This window comes from Phoca vitulina, unplaced genomic scaffold, assembly GCF_004348235.1.
Source record: "Phoca vitulina isolate PV1807 unplaced genomic scaffold, GSC_HSeal_1.0 scaffold3, whole genome shotgun sequence".
NCBI lineage: Eukaryota > Metazoa > Chordata > Mammalia > Carnivora > Phocidae > Phoca > Phoca vitulina.
In genome coordinates this window covers 1,924,504-1,939,211 of record NW_022589706.1, presented here as the reverse complement: position 1 = coordinate 1,939,211, position 14,708 = coordinate 1,924,504, and the positions used below count along the sequence as shown (strand labels likewise).

Sequence of the window (14,708 nt, the reverse complement as noted above, 5' to 3'; positions counted from 1 at the left end):
AGTTGAAGAAGTTCTTTATGTATTTTGGATATTAACCCCTTATCAGATCTATCATTTGCAAATATCTTCTCCCATTCAGTAGATTTTCTTTTTGTTTTGTTGATGGTTTCCTTCACTGTGTAGAAGTGGGTTTTTGGTGTAGTCTCAATAGTTTAATTGTGCTTTTGTTTCCCTTGCCAGAGGAAACATATCTAGAAAAATATTTCTACAGCCGATGTCAGAGAAGTTACTGCCTGTGTTCTCCTCTAGGAATTTTACGGTTTCAAGTCTCACATTTAGATCTTGGAAGCATAGGGGATGCTTGAACCTTCCGTGGGGTACCCACCAGCCTCAGAGGGGCTCCCAAAAGGGAGAAGTGAGGTCTGAGCTAGGGCTTCAGAGGTGATCAGACTCAGATTTGAGCTCTTTCTTTCTCAAAGGAGTGGGTTCCCGATCACCTGAGGTATACAAGGAAGCTTGTTGATAGGATTCCATGGAAGGGAGCCAGGTTGACCTGGAGTCCAGCCCCAGCTGGAAAGGCGTGGCCCAAGAAGTGACATGATTCCTCATGAGGCCAAATGAACGAGGGGCCTGAAGCCAGGTTCCAAGCCAGTCTTGCCCGGGAAACACGGGGTTCCAGTTCCTCTTTGCCTGTTATTCACCTACTCATTTGTCCATTGGCTCAGTCACTTAGTTGTTTCTAAATACTCTGCTTCCTTTGTTCATGTGATGGTTCACTCATCCCGCCTTCACTGAACACTCCCTCCGCAAGCACCTTTCCTGGGCCTGTTGCTTCAGTGCTCGCAGACCCATGGGGACGACAGGCAGCATCCCTCAGCGCGCAGGGGCTGTGAATGCGCGGAGGAAGTTTCCAGCGGCCAGGCCGGCAGGGGACAGTGACGTGTAGTGAATCTGAAAAAGGGAGAAGGAGTTTTTCAGGCAGACAGAGGGAGAAGGGCGGGGGCTCCCACAGAGGAGACCACCAGGTACGGGCCAGCTCATCAAGAGCCGCAGGTTCCCTTCATCTGCTGTTATCTCAGCCGTCCTGGCCCTTTCCCAAAAAGGCTGGAACTTCACCAGGCAGGAGGAACGCAGGCTGTGGAAGTGGGCCAGCTCACAGGAACTTTTCTGCTCCCCACCCTCCGGAGCAAAGGCTGAGCTGAGCCACGCAGAGGCCTAGGTGTCGCAGCCAAGCAGGGAGGAATGCAGCTGGGGCCGCTGGGTTCCGGGGGGAGCTTTTAGCTCAGGGTTCATGTCTGCCACAGCAACAGGAGCTGAGGGCAGTGCAGACTTGAGGAAGACACCTGGAAAAGAAAAATAAGCTCACCCACTGCTCCGAGAAACTCCCAAGAAAAGGCAGGAAAAGTAGCAGGGCCTGACGAGGTTGCACGTGCACGGAGCACTTAAATGTGGCCACATGTCACATATTCCCGAGTTCGCCCAGTCCCGTTTCTATCATCTGAATGTGGGCTTCCTTCTCTGCTCTCCCTTATTCAGCCTCAGAGCCGACAAGGCAGGAAGACCAGGCATCACACCCCATCTCTGCTGTATTAGGTGAATGACCTTGGGCAAGTCACCTCACCTTTCTGTGCCTCGGCTTCCTGGTCTCTAAGTTGGGAATAACATGATCTACCTGGAAAGAGTTTTTGGCACGTGAGAATTAGTCACAGTGACTGCGTAGACAGCCAAACTGCTCAGCACAGGGGGGTATTATTTTATTTAAGATGTTTGCCTGGACTGAGAGGATTTCATGGAGAGTCCGGTAGATCTGGGTTCAGGTCCATCTCTGCTAGTGCCTTAGCAGCTGTGGGACCTTAGCTAAGGGTTTTTACCTTGGGCCTCGATTCTCGTATCAGTAGTTTGCTCAGATTATACCTGCTATCCAAAGCGCCATTATCAATGGCACCCAGTGACTCTGAAGATGTCTGGATTTAAAAAGCAAATCATGGGTTCTCCCCATCCATCAATAAAGTGGGCCCCACAGTGCATCCTTGGGGGACTTTTGGAAGGACGAACAAGGAGAATGCAAAGGAACACTCATGACAAGCCTGAAAATGCCCAGCCAACCACCCTACCCCACAATAGGCCCGCCCATAGTCACATTCACGGAGGCATCAGTCTGATGGCCAAAAAGAAGAAACAGTTTAAATTCTACCACGGTCATGAAGACCATTCACAGCACGCAGCAGAAGTTGTTAGAAACTTCCTTCTTCTTCTCTCTTGATCTCAGCACCGCTAACGTATTGAGCTGCCTGCAAAGGCCACCTCCTGCCCACTGCAAGCCCCCAAGTCCCCCTCGCATTTGAAGCCCTGTGCTTCCCCATCTCGTCTCCTCCTGCCCAGTTGTTCCCTAGATAGGTCAACTCAGTCTCTCGGAAATATGTACAACTTGACATCTTCTCTTTCCCCCATATACTCCATCAACCCTTTCAGCAATCAGGAAATAATCAAGTTGAGATACCACTGGGATGACCATTGGCCCTGGGGGTTCCTGAGACCAGATGTTCTGTTTTCAAAGCCAGGACAAGGTGGTCACCCCAGATGCCCCAGGAGTCTCGATTATAAATCAGTAGGAGTTCAGAAAAGGGCAGGCTGGTGTGGGCCTCGGTCTGGGGCAGAGCAGGACTTTGAAAAATTAGGATGGGTTTCTCTAGAAAGAGACCCTCACGCAAGGACTCAAGGAAAGCAGCTTATTTGGGGGATGATCCCAGGAGGCACCAGGAGGGGAGCAGACATGTAAGGTGGGGAAGGAAAGGCAGATGAAGGAAGGGGCTTTACGGATCAAGTCACTTCCATGGGCAGCAGAGCAGAATCCAGCCAGAGAACTCTGAACAACTCTAGGAAGTACGTGTGTCAGAGTCATTCTGATCCCAAAGACTTATTTACACCAAGTCCCTCTGGCCAGTCCTGGGAAGGAAGAGGTGTCAACTCTCCAGCCCTGCAGCTCAGGTGGGAAGGCAGACAAAGCCCCTGCAGGCAAGCAGGGGGACGTGGGGCCAGCACTGAGATGCAGAGAGCTGATGGGATAAAGGTGGACCACCACCCACATCTGCTTGGGCATTCTAGGTCTTGAGCCAGAGAACACCATGCATCCACGGGATTTGAGATACCGTGTAGCCCAGGGACCATCGCTCCATCAGAGCTGTAGACCTGGTGCCCAGCACAGCACCAGCTCCCTGCAGGAACTCAGGAATTTGTGTTCACTGAATGAATCAACAAACCAGTCCATTCTGCAGCTGGGAAAACTAAGATCCAGGCTGAGAGTGTGCTTGCATCCAGTTACAGGTGTCTCAAGGTCCTGGACCTTATTCCAGGCTGCCTTATAACTGCAACACCCATCCCGAAGACTCTTTCTTAGCCACTCACCCACGCTTTTCTGGCTCAACACCCCCTAGCCCACGCAAACAAGGAAGAGTGTTAAAGCTTAAAGCATGTCCACAGAAAACTTACCACCAAGCCCTCTGACCTCCATGTTCACTGGAATAGAAACTCCTGACCACACTTAGTAACAGATCATCAGAATGTGGTTAGCCCGCCCAACAGAACACCTCACTGTGGGTTTGTCCTGATAGATTTCAGTTGTCTTTTCTGACCTGCTAATTAGCTGTCCTCGCTCATTAGGATGTGGCAGCTCCCCATTTCAATTAGAAGTAGCAGCATCAGTTTGGCTTTACGTGGCCCCTTTGCTCCTCAGACTCTTCAAAAACATCCTCTCCTCCAGAAACTCCAGAATGGAGATGTTCAAACCTAAGAATCTGACTTCAAAGTCTGGATTAGAGAAATTCCACTAGAATGAAGTCCCTGTGCTAACTGGAAGTCAAGAGAGGACTCGTTTTATGTTTCTGTGGAGTGGAATTCGGGAAGGAATTTAATGATGTCGCAGGATTGATCCCATGCAAATGCAAGACAGAATCACAGAGGGCAACTGTTAATGAGACTGAGAGGCACCACATGCTTTATCGCAAACATTTTCCCCGTCTTTTTTCGCGTTCCTAGCTCCCATTGTCCCTGTCCACCTCCACTCTCCCTCTGCAACCCCGGCTCCACTCTGTGTCAGGGACCGCTCTCCAGAGCACAGCCTGATCTGCTTCCCTCCTGCTAAAAGCTCGTGCCTACAAACTCCTGACCCCCCAGCAGGGCAGCGCAGATGCCTGGGACCCACCCAGCTCTGTCTAGTCCTGACATACCTCTGCTGCCCCCAAACAGACACCCTCTAAGCCCACTCCGTGTTCTGCCCCTCCCCCTACCAGTTCCTTGACCATGTAATGAATTTCTGCTCTCCCTTAAAATACCCGTTTAACGATCCTTATTTCCTATTTCTTCATCCATTCATCCACCCAACAAATATCTATTAAGGGACACAATTTGCTATGGGGAGAGTGACAGTGAGCAAAACAAACTACCTACCCCCCAAAGAGCATGATAAATAAGCAAAAGAATAAAGAAATAAAAAGATAGGGAAGGCTAGCATCCATGGAAGGCCTAGGTGGGGGTAAAGGGACCTCCTCCTTCTATCTAATTAGACACACACTCCAGTCTCATTCCCCCTCCTGGAGAAGCCTCCCTTTCGTTTCTTCAGGAGGCACGCTCCTTGTGGGCGAGACCACAGGCTTGGGTCAGGACCTTGTCTGCTTACATGCCTGGGCTGTAGTTAGGCTGGCAGGAAGGGAAGAAAGGTGCCACGGCTTACATGTCACGTACTGAGGGCCAAGTCCATGCTGAATAATTGTCCATATCCTGTGTGCCCTGAGGTCCCTCTGATCCTGGGCGCATTTCCAGCAGTGGGCACCATCTGAGCATGACAGGAGTGAGGAATTCCCAGGAAGAACAGTGCACACAACAGACCGGCTAGTTGGGAAGCCTGAAACAGGGAGTCTCACTTCTCTCTGGCCTCAGTGTCCCAACATGGAAGGTAGGAATGGGGCTGGACAGCTGAAGCCTGATTTTGCAGCATCTCTGAAAGCAAAAGGAGCAAACTGCTTTTGCTCCCTCACTTCAGACCAACGACTCCTGATGACTTGTAATTCTTCTTTGTCTAGGATCAGCAATGTCTGATGCCAAACTCCTGTGGAGTTTATCACTCCCTTCCTAAAATGATTTAAAACCCCACAAAGGACAAACTTTTCAAGAATCTGGCACATAGTCAATACTCAACAAGCATCTAGGTGATTGCATAATGGGAAGAAGGATAGCTATAACAGTTGATAGCACTGAGCTTTACAACATGTTCAACACGGTGCTTAAGCACTCTCATTTGATCCCCAAAACAATGCTAAGAGGTAGGAGCTGTCCTTGTTTTACAGATGAGAAAGTTGAGAGCCATCGATAGGACTTGTCCTTGGTCACACAGGCTGTAAGTGAGGAGTTTATCTGACTCAAAAAAAAAGAGTTTATCTGACTCCAAAGCCAGTGCTCCTCCAAAGCATGGCTGCCTCATCATGATAACAAAGTACCGTGTGCCAAGTAAGTGCTACAGTAGCTTTACTGAGATGCTAAGTAGCTCATCAAGTGCCCAGATTATAAGTGGGGAAACTGAGGCTTGCAGAAAGACCAAAGCCTCCCACATTATCGGCCATGGAGACAGAAGTGCCCACTGAGAGTCAGGACGGGACAAGCCTCTGCAAGAGGTCCCCCGGGGAGCACCTGCCACATCTCCCATCCTTCTCTGGCCTGGGAAGTATGCACCCAAAGAGGTGGGCACCCCCTCTGAGAGGTCAGACCTGCCTTTTCCCCATTTGGCTGAACATGTGTCCTCCAAGGTGGTGAGCTTCCCAAGCAGATCGCCACCCCTGCAGCTCTGCTCCTCTTCCCGCACCAAGTGCATTCTGGGGCCAGCTCCCCGCAAGAGTGCTGCAAGAGTGCCTTCTGACTGCTGGTATACGCCTGGTTGTCACCGTAAAAGAAACCTGCCTGGGAAACGGTGCATTTACCCTTTCTCCGGTGTCTCCTAGAGAACAGGCTGAATCAGAAGCTCTTGGTGACAGTTCGTGTGGCCTTCAGCACGCCATTCTGCTTCTCTATGGCCTCACCTGCTAAATGGGTATTAGAATACCTGTCTCCTAAGGTAGTTATGTGAACTAGTCACGTAGACGATTAGATTCTGAAAGTGCCCAGCTCAGGGCTTGGAACGTAAATGTTGGATGAAAACAGACGGATGAACAGCCAAAAAAAGACTAAGTCTAGTGAGATAAACACAGCAAAATATCCATGAAGAATTTTCAAAGTTATTATATTAAATTGAAAAAAATTTAAAGGTATTTTTAAAACTGGTGCTTGGGGGGAAAATATGTTTAAAGGATTAAATAGCATATGGGCACACCTGTGAAGATTATTAAGGGGATTTAAAAGCCCTTATTAAAGGACTTTTAAAATTGATCGTAATGGCTCCATTAAAAGAATATAATAATATGAATTATACAAAAGTTCGGACATTTGCCCTTTATTTCTTTTATACAAAAATGAAATACAATTTGAGATTTTACCCAGACACCTGGCAAGAGAAAGAAAACAGGGGGAGTGGGGGGGTGATGGCCACATGCGGGGAAGCTGTCAGAAGCGGAGATGACAGAGCTGTCAGCTGGAGTACGGCAAGTGCACACTGCTAAGCAGGTTCCATTTGGTTCCAACACAACGCCAGAGAGGTAGCGACTTCCGCTGTCTTCATTCTGAGATGGGTTTTCCACAGTTTCCCGAGGGCTCCCAGTTGGATTAAGTCCTGGTGGCCCACAGAGGTGACTTGCTGATAACTCAGCCTCTCCGCATGTCTTTCGGTTACCCACACCCTTACCGGCATTTCCTAGGATCGACTCACACGCAAACTACATGTCGGGTCTGCTTCTGGGGGAAGCCAGAATAAACTAGCCAAATAAAATAACAAGTAAGAACCGAATAAGATAACGAGGTCTGTTGGCCAAGAGACATAACCACTTGGGGCTGACTTGCAAAGTCTAAGCTACACACACTACTAGGCAGTGGTGTGAGTCCTTGATGTGAAGGGAGCCCCGTGGGAGCTACACCAAGTCCAGAGTGGAAACAGTAGCATGAATCCCCTGTCATCTTTTTATCCTTTTGAGCTGGAAGGTGCAGTCAAAAGAAGGCAGGATTTTGGAGGGCCCAGGTGGCTCATTTGGTTGAGGGTAAGACTCTTGATTTTGGCTTAGGTCATGATCTTAGGGTTGCAGGATCCAGCCCCGTGTTGGGCTCCAAGTTCAGTGGGGAGTCTGTGTCTCTCCCTCTCCCTCTGTCCCTCCCCCTGCTTGTACACTTTCTCTCTCAAATAAATAAAGGGGCACCTAGGTGGCTCAGGCAGTTAAGCGTCTGACTTCAGCTCTGGTCATGATTTCAGGGTCCTGGGATCGAGGCCCTGAGTCAGGCTCAGTGCTCAGCCAGGAGTCTGCTTGTCCTCTGCCCCTCCCCATCCCACTTGTGCGCTCTCTCTCTCTCAAATAAATAAAATATCTTTTAAAAAGTAAATAAAATAAATCTTTTTAAAAATTGAAAGAAGGCAGGAATTCAAGTCTGAAGATCCACCTTTGTGTCCTAACCCTTTTGTGGGACAGCCTGACCCAGTGGAGACGGGTGGTGCAGGCGGTGAAAGGATTCTCCCAAGGCAGAACAAAAGAGATAGAAGATTATTGAATGCACCACAAGGGAGCATTAGCCTCCTTAGCCATTAAGAATGCAGGCTCCCCGCCATTGCTCACTACATTCGCTCCATGCTTATCACATGTTGTGATTATTTATTCATTCATTCACCTCTTTTTGATAAACACATCATCCTTTCCCCCCTACCAGATGGGGGAATCCCATGAGGGCAGGACATTGTCCCTATTGTCCACCACTATGGGACCAGCCCCAACGCAGTCAATAATCATGGTCAAACTGGTCAGTGTCTCCCTAGAGTTTGGTAAAGGTCCCTCGGGCATTCGCCTTCCACTGCCCTTGTCTGTGGAATGCCAACATATAGATCTGATTGGCAGTGGGGACTCCATTGGGGATGGGGGTACAAACAGGCCCCCAGTGGTCATGCTGAGCCCCAGGTCCGGGGTCTGGGCACAGGGCCCAATCCCAGGTCTCACTGAGTTCCAGAAGAGGAGGGTGCAGACCTTGGAGATTCTCAGCTAGGTGTAGTACCCTGCGGATGTTTTGGAAGTGTGTGCAAGCAGTTTGGGTTGCCACAGCGACCAGGGGAGCTCTGGCATCCTGGAGGTGAGGGGTGACAGACATCCTGCAGTTGCACAGGACAGTCCTCAAAGAATTGTCCTCCCTTAATGCCAATGACATTTCCGCTGAGTAACACTCCACTGCTGGGATGACCAGTGGAGCCCATCACACATCCCGTCACGGGGCGATAAGGAGGACAAAACAATCACCAGTTGGGCAGGGGCTTCCATCCTGTCAAGCAAGGATCAGCAGGGAAACAAAGCTGTGATTTGGAGGTTGGAGTCCCAAGCCTGAGTTCTGGCTCTGCTCCTCAGGGGCTGAGTAACCTTGGGGGAGTCTAATAACTTCTCTGGGCTTCAGTTTTCTTTCTTTCTTTTTTTTTTTTTTTTTTAAGATTTTATTTATTTTTTGACAGAGAGAGACACAGCGAGAGAGGGAACACAAGCAGGGGGAGTGGGAGAGGGAGAAGCAGGCTTCCCGCTGAGCAGGGAGCCCGATGTGGGGCTCAATCCCAGGACCCTGGGATCCTGACCTGAGCCGAAGGCAGATGCCCAAGGACTGAGCCACCCAGGCGCCCCTGGGCTTCAGTTTTCTTAGCCAGGTATGGTAGCCCATACCTGCCTGACACACTGTATCAGTAAATGTCAGTTGCCTTGTAAATCAAATTTGTACGTACTGTACTCATTTTGTAGTGGATCGCAGCTTGATTCAGAAGGCATTTGGAGAGCCAAAAGGATGAATCACCTCTGGTTTGGATGGGCCAGGCCAGGGGATTGATTTGTCTACTTTAGGAGTGAGGGGCTAACTCTAGCACCCAGTCCTGAAGCTGTCACTCACGGTCATGAAGAGGGTGCTACCCTGCCATTAGGTGGATGCTGGCAGTGTGACCTTCTCAGTGGGATTCATTCTGTGCCCTTGCTCTGACATTGCAGGGGGCATCCCATTCATCTTGACCTGCGAGTTCTTCCAGCAATCCCAGCGGCCGGCGGCCTTCATCATTGCGGGCACCGTCAACTGGCTCTCCAACTTCGCTGTTGGCCTCCTCTTCCCATTCATTCAGGTACGACTGACAAGGGGTCTCCTGCCCATGGCATGCCCTCTGATTCGGCAGCCCTCTGTGTGAGGGGTGAGTCACAGAGCAGAGGCTGAGTCTCTCACCTGGAAACTCACACTGTTGGCCTAAGAAAGGCAGAGATGTACCTTGGCTCCAACCCGGAATCCTCTTTCTCCCTCCTGCACCTTCCAGGATCTGCCCCTAAACACAAAGGGCTGCTCAGAGGGAGTGGGCTTCCCATCGCCAAGGGTCTGCAAGGAAACTTAGGTTAGAATCTCGAACCTGCACTTTTGCAATGTGCTTGTCACGGTGTTAGACCAAATCCGTGTTATAGTTACAGTGCACCCTGTCGTGCATCTGACATCCTCATTGTCGTCATCATAACCAAGCTGATGGGGTCACTGTCCCAAGGGTGACCACGGCAGACAGGAAAATGTGAACTCAGGAAATGGATACGTTCTTTGTGTGTAGGTCAAAAATCTATTCATTCACCCACTCATTTATTCAGCACATATTTATTGAGTCCCTACTCTGTGCCGGGCACTGTTTCAGGCAGTGGGGATAGAGTGGGAACAAAAATTTGTGTTCTGTGGTCCAGGAGCTGAAAAGGGAAGCAGAGACCTGAGTGAAGTGAAGCAGCCCAGGAATGGAGAAGTCCAGGCAGGGAAACAGCAAGTGCAAGGGTCCTGAGGCCGGGCCATGCTTGGCCTGTGTCAGAAACAGGAAAGAGGCCGGTGTGGCTGGAACAGAGTGAGCAAGGAGGATGGGAGGCAGGAAACGAGACCAGAGAGTTCTCTGGGGGCAGGAATGCAAAAGACAAGGACTTGACAAGTGTTCTGCGCAGAGCCAGGGGCCACCAGCTGCATTCCAAAGAGGGTCCAAGCTTCTCTGCTCTGATGCCCCCAGGGGTCCCCACTGCCCATGATGGAGGTGAGAATCTGCCAGATGTCTCTGAGGAAGAACCACCATCCCTTCTCAGGGGCTATTTCAACCCTCCCCACCTCCCCCACGGTTAGTAGTCTGCCTCTTAACTGACTAGCTTCAAGCACGTCCCAGAGACTCTGCTGGCCTTGGCTGAGTCCAAGGTCAGCAGCCCCGGCCACGGGCCCACGTGATGGTTACTCCTGCATCACAGAGCAGTCACTCTGCGCCACGTCCCCTGCATGTGGCTTTTCATGTGCTCATGACATCCACGCAGCCCTGAGCTGGGGTTTCCTGTCCTTCCCGCTTTACTGCAGAGAGGCTGAGGCTCAGGGAACAGACGCTGTCAGCCCGAGGTCCTACAGTCACCATCCGCCCCAGTCGCTCTGCCCCGCGGCCTCTTACTGGTGGACATTCTCTGTCTGCCGTTCATTAGTCTCAGAGTTGGAGGTGGACTCACCAGGTGACTCGTACAGCATCCCTGACTGCATCTTAACTACAGGCACCCTGCCTCTGAGTGTGCGTGCCGTGGGGGACTCCTTGGGCCCCACATCCATTTCCTCCCGTCCTCGGGCATCTTCAGCCGGGGCGGCCAGAACATGACAAGTAGTCTTTTCAATAGACTTCAAACCTGAAATGGCTTCTTCCTGTTTGGTTCAAAGTCAGCAGAGCCAGGGGCCAGTAAAATATTCATTGTTGTGGGGAAAATGAACTTCAAGCCTCTTCTCTGTCAACACAGGTCCACCCCTACCATTTAAGTGGAGAAATTCTAGAGCCCTCACCTGGCCCACCACTAAGCTTTCTGTGTCTGGGCAGTAGGCCACTGTCTTTGCGCAGTTTGGGGCAGGGGGTGGGGGTGGTTAAAAGACTTCACTGTACCCCCACACAAAACACGCCATCTCACTTTCACGCCACGGTTTGGGAGCGGACGGCACGGACGTGCCACCGTAACACTGACATTTGCTGAGCGCTTGCTCGTGCCAGGCTCCACTCATCCCGTCAGTGCTGGGAGGTCAGGCCTTCATGCCTCCCTGGGACAGACCAGCAGCCCGGGGCTCAGACAGAGGCAGCCAGTCCCCAAGGTCACCCCCGTGGGAAGTGACGGAGCGGGATTTGAACCCAGGCTCTCACCCTTGCCTGTAAGACAAGGGGAGGAAGGAGCCCTTGCTTGTACGGCAGGGGATTCCATCCTACAAGTCCATTTGAACTGGGCAAGGAGTTAATTTACGTTTAAACACACACACACAGGCCCACACACGCTCACACACACACTCACAGAAGCACGCATCTCAGGGAGGTCTCCAAGCTGCTGGGATCCATCTGACCTTCCCTTCACATTGTTCATTTGGGAAACCACAGCCCATCCGCGGCTTCTCCCAAACAGAAGCGTCGTGCTGTCTCTCCCTTGAGATGCTCCCCCAGACTCAGTGTGCAGGGAGCCAAGCTTGTGCTGAGCTCTGGGGAGCTGTCCTAGCCCCGCCTGCTCAGCTGCATTACTCGGCAGGGAAGGGTGCGGGAGAGGACAGTGGCCATGACGGGCAGGTCCATGTGCAGTCACGCCATCGCGTGGAAGGTCTTATTACCCCCACTTGTCAGTCGGGACGGGTTGGGTTTGCTGCAGGAAGAAAGAGCCCCCAAGTCTCAGTGGCTTTAAACCAGCCGGGATGCTGTCTTACTCATGCCAGGTGTTCATTGCGGGGGGACTAGAGATTCTGCCCCAGGGCCTCCCGACTCAGTCCCGGCCGGTGGAAGGAGTGTGGCAAGTCTCACACCATCCATTAAGGCCATCACCTGACAGCGACATGGATTACCACTGTGCAGATTGAGTGAAAGCCGCACCGCCACACCTTACCCCAGGGGAATGGCAAAGGGCCTTGTGTCCAGGGGGAAAGAACCAGAAATCTTGTATCCTTCCATAATGACGGCCACAGCCCACCCTTTGAGGAGGAAAGTCAGATTCAGCAGGCTCAGGACACTTGCCCATGGCCCCGGACCAGTGAGAGGAAGAACATGGTCACACCCATGGATACCACCCCCATGTGCCCTTCTTTGACCCCCAGGGCTTTTGTGTGTGTCAAACTCCTTTTCACGATAACCCAGTTTCTGACAGCCTTGACCACATGTTTGGGGGATCATGTTCATTCCAACTGGCTCACTTCCAGCGGGGTGCCTAGGTGCCTGGGAGGTTTCTGGGGCCACAGCTCACCCCGGGACACCCTGTTGTGATGTGCTGGAGTGTCTGAGGCCAAAGCAAGACCAGGATTTCCAGTGGTCAGCGAGTCCTTCTGCAAGAACCCCGAAGGAGCCCCTGAGCGTGCTGACACTGTCACTGTGATTAAAAATGCCATCCATTCACGCTGTGGGGATGATCTCATGTGCCAGATTTCACACAGAAAGTCAGCCCGAGGGCCGCCCAGAGCCTGGCCTGGAGCAGGGGAATAAGGCCAGGACCGAGTTTAAGGGCTCAGGGCCAAGAGGAGGGCCACCTGCTCACAAAGCTGAGGGCCCCCGTGCACACAGGACACACGTCTGCATGCCTGTCTTAGAACATCCAGACCAGCTGCCTCCTCCCAGACACGTCAAGGGCACAGGACTCACAGGAGAGCTGTGGGCACCCTCCTTACAGGCTTAGGTTTGGGGGCTGGGGGCAAGGCAAGGAGAAGGGCAGGGGAGCTGCAAAGAGAGACGAGTGTTGGGGGGGATCTGGAAGGCAGGTCTCCAAGGATCCATGCCCCGAGAGGCACTGGGCTCAGATCTGGCCACTGCCTTTGGCATTTCGGGGCTAAAGCTGGAGAGATAGGTGGCTCTCACATCAGAGAGACCACCTGGCCTCGGCCTTGACCTTGCCTGGTAATGTCTGCAGCCACCCAAGGGACATGGGCAGGTAGTTGGGGGATCCAAGGATGGATGGATAGATAGATAGATAGATAGATAGATAGATAGATAGATAGATAGACAGTCTGATGGATTGCTAGAGGATGGAGGGAGGAGACAGGACAGGTTGGCTTAAGGACATTCATCAAACACTTACACAGGAGTTTGTCCAGAGGTGGGAGAAGGGCATTGCAGGGCAGAAAGACTGAGAGCAGCACTGAAGATAAGAAGGGGTGAAACAGAGAAACACAGACAACAGAGGAACTTTGCCCGGTCCAGCAGTGACAGTAGGTCAGGAGGTGCAGAGCCTGTGAACTCAGCCCTTGCCCCTGGGGGTGGAGGGCATCGGGATGGGGCGCTGGAGAGAGAGGGAGGGAGATCATTAGGCAAGTAAGCGGACACACAGCACGCTATAACTCAGGACCGGCTGGGAGCCCCTGAGCTCCCACCACAGGGCAGGGGAGGGCGGCGGAGGGGAGGCTGAGGACGTATCAGCCGCTCCACCAAGTGGGTCCCTCGAAGGGGGCAGAACACAAGAGTCAGCTTTCTGTAGGGGACAGTCGCTGACAGTCTTCCTCGTCTTCCCCTTCCTCTCCATCTTCTCCTTTTCCTTCTGTTTATTCCTTCTCCTCGTACACACGGTCTGGTTCGCAACGCCCCACCCACCGGACCCTCCCACGGGAGCAGCTTCTGCCGCTGCACACTCCACAGCTGACCGGCTCCATTCCACAGCCCTTCCAGAAGTCCTCTCAGCCGCAATCAAGAGCCTGCCTTAGTCTGTTCATGCCGCCACAACTACGTACCCCAGACTGGGGCTTAAACAACAGGAATGCGTTTTCTCACAGTTCTGGAAGCCAGAAGTTGGAGAGAAAGGTCTTGGCAAAGTTGATTTCTTCTGAGACCTCTCTCCTTGGTGTTGTAGACAGCCATCTGTCCCCGTGTCTTCACACGGTCATCCCTCTATGCGCGTCTGTGTCCCAGTCGCCTCTTCTTCTAAGGACACGAGTCAGATTGGATCAGAGCCCAGCATAGGACTTCATTTTACCTTAATCCGCTCTTTAAAGACCCTCCCTCCACATACAGCCCCATTCTGAGGTGCTCGGGTTAGGACTCCAACATAGGAATCCTGATGGTGGACACAATTCGGCTCAACAGGCACCAAGTGCAATTTTTCAATCGCATTTTGATCTTTTCATTTTTTTCCTAAATGTGTCAGCGGCAAGTGTGTTGCAGCCCCCAAGCTGCAAGGAGCCCAGATTGCTTCCCCAGAAAACAAATATCCGAGCCCGCACGGCTGCCGACGTGACGTGACTCAGAACTTCCTTGTGTCGTACGCATGAGCAGGGGGCGCTAGGACCTTGCCCGCGCTGAGCCTCAGGTGCCCCAACTAGAAAACGGAAAATCCTCCCCTGTCGCCTCACCCACGGAGAACGGAGCCTGCTGAGCTCACGAGCAGCACTGGGGGCCGCCTGCCTGGGCTGGGCCCACGGGCCGTCCTGACCGCCCCATCTGCAAACGGACCTCACGGGTCGCATGAGGGCTGAGCTCACACAGAGAAGGGCCAACAGTACTTGGCAGAGAGCAACACTGGCAATTGCTGTTGTCACCTCCTCCGGCTGGGATAAGGACTGCCCCAAACAAGTACCACAAACTGAGTAGTTACAACAGTAGAAACGTGTCCTCGCACCGTCCTGGAGGCTTGAAGCACAACGTCAGG

The 14,708-nt window shown here is 52.1% G+C and overlaps 1 protein-coding gene across 1 annotated transcript in view; it reads left to right on the top strand.

Annotated features, from left to right (window-relative positions):
• SLC2A9 (solute carrier family 2 member 9) overlaps positions 1 to 14,708 on the top strand; it is a 220,925-nt gene that overhangs the window by 199,242 nt on the left and 6,975 nt on the right. Inside the window, exon 12 of the mRNA XM_032399871.1 lies at positions 9,075 to 9,202. Coding sequence (XP_032255762.1) covers positions 9,075 to 9,202 — 128 coding nt within the window. The remainder of the gene's footprint in view (positions 1 to 9,074; positions 9,203 to 14,708) is intronic.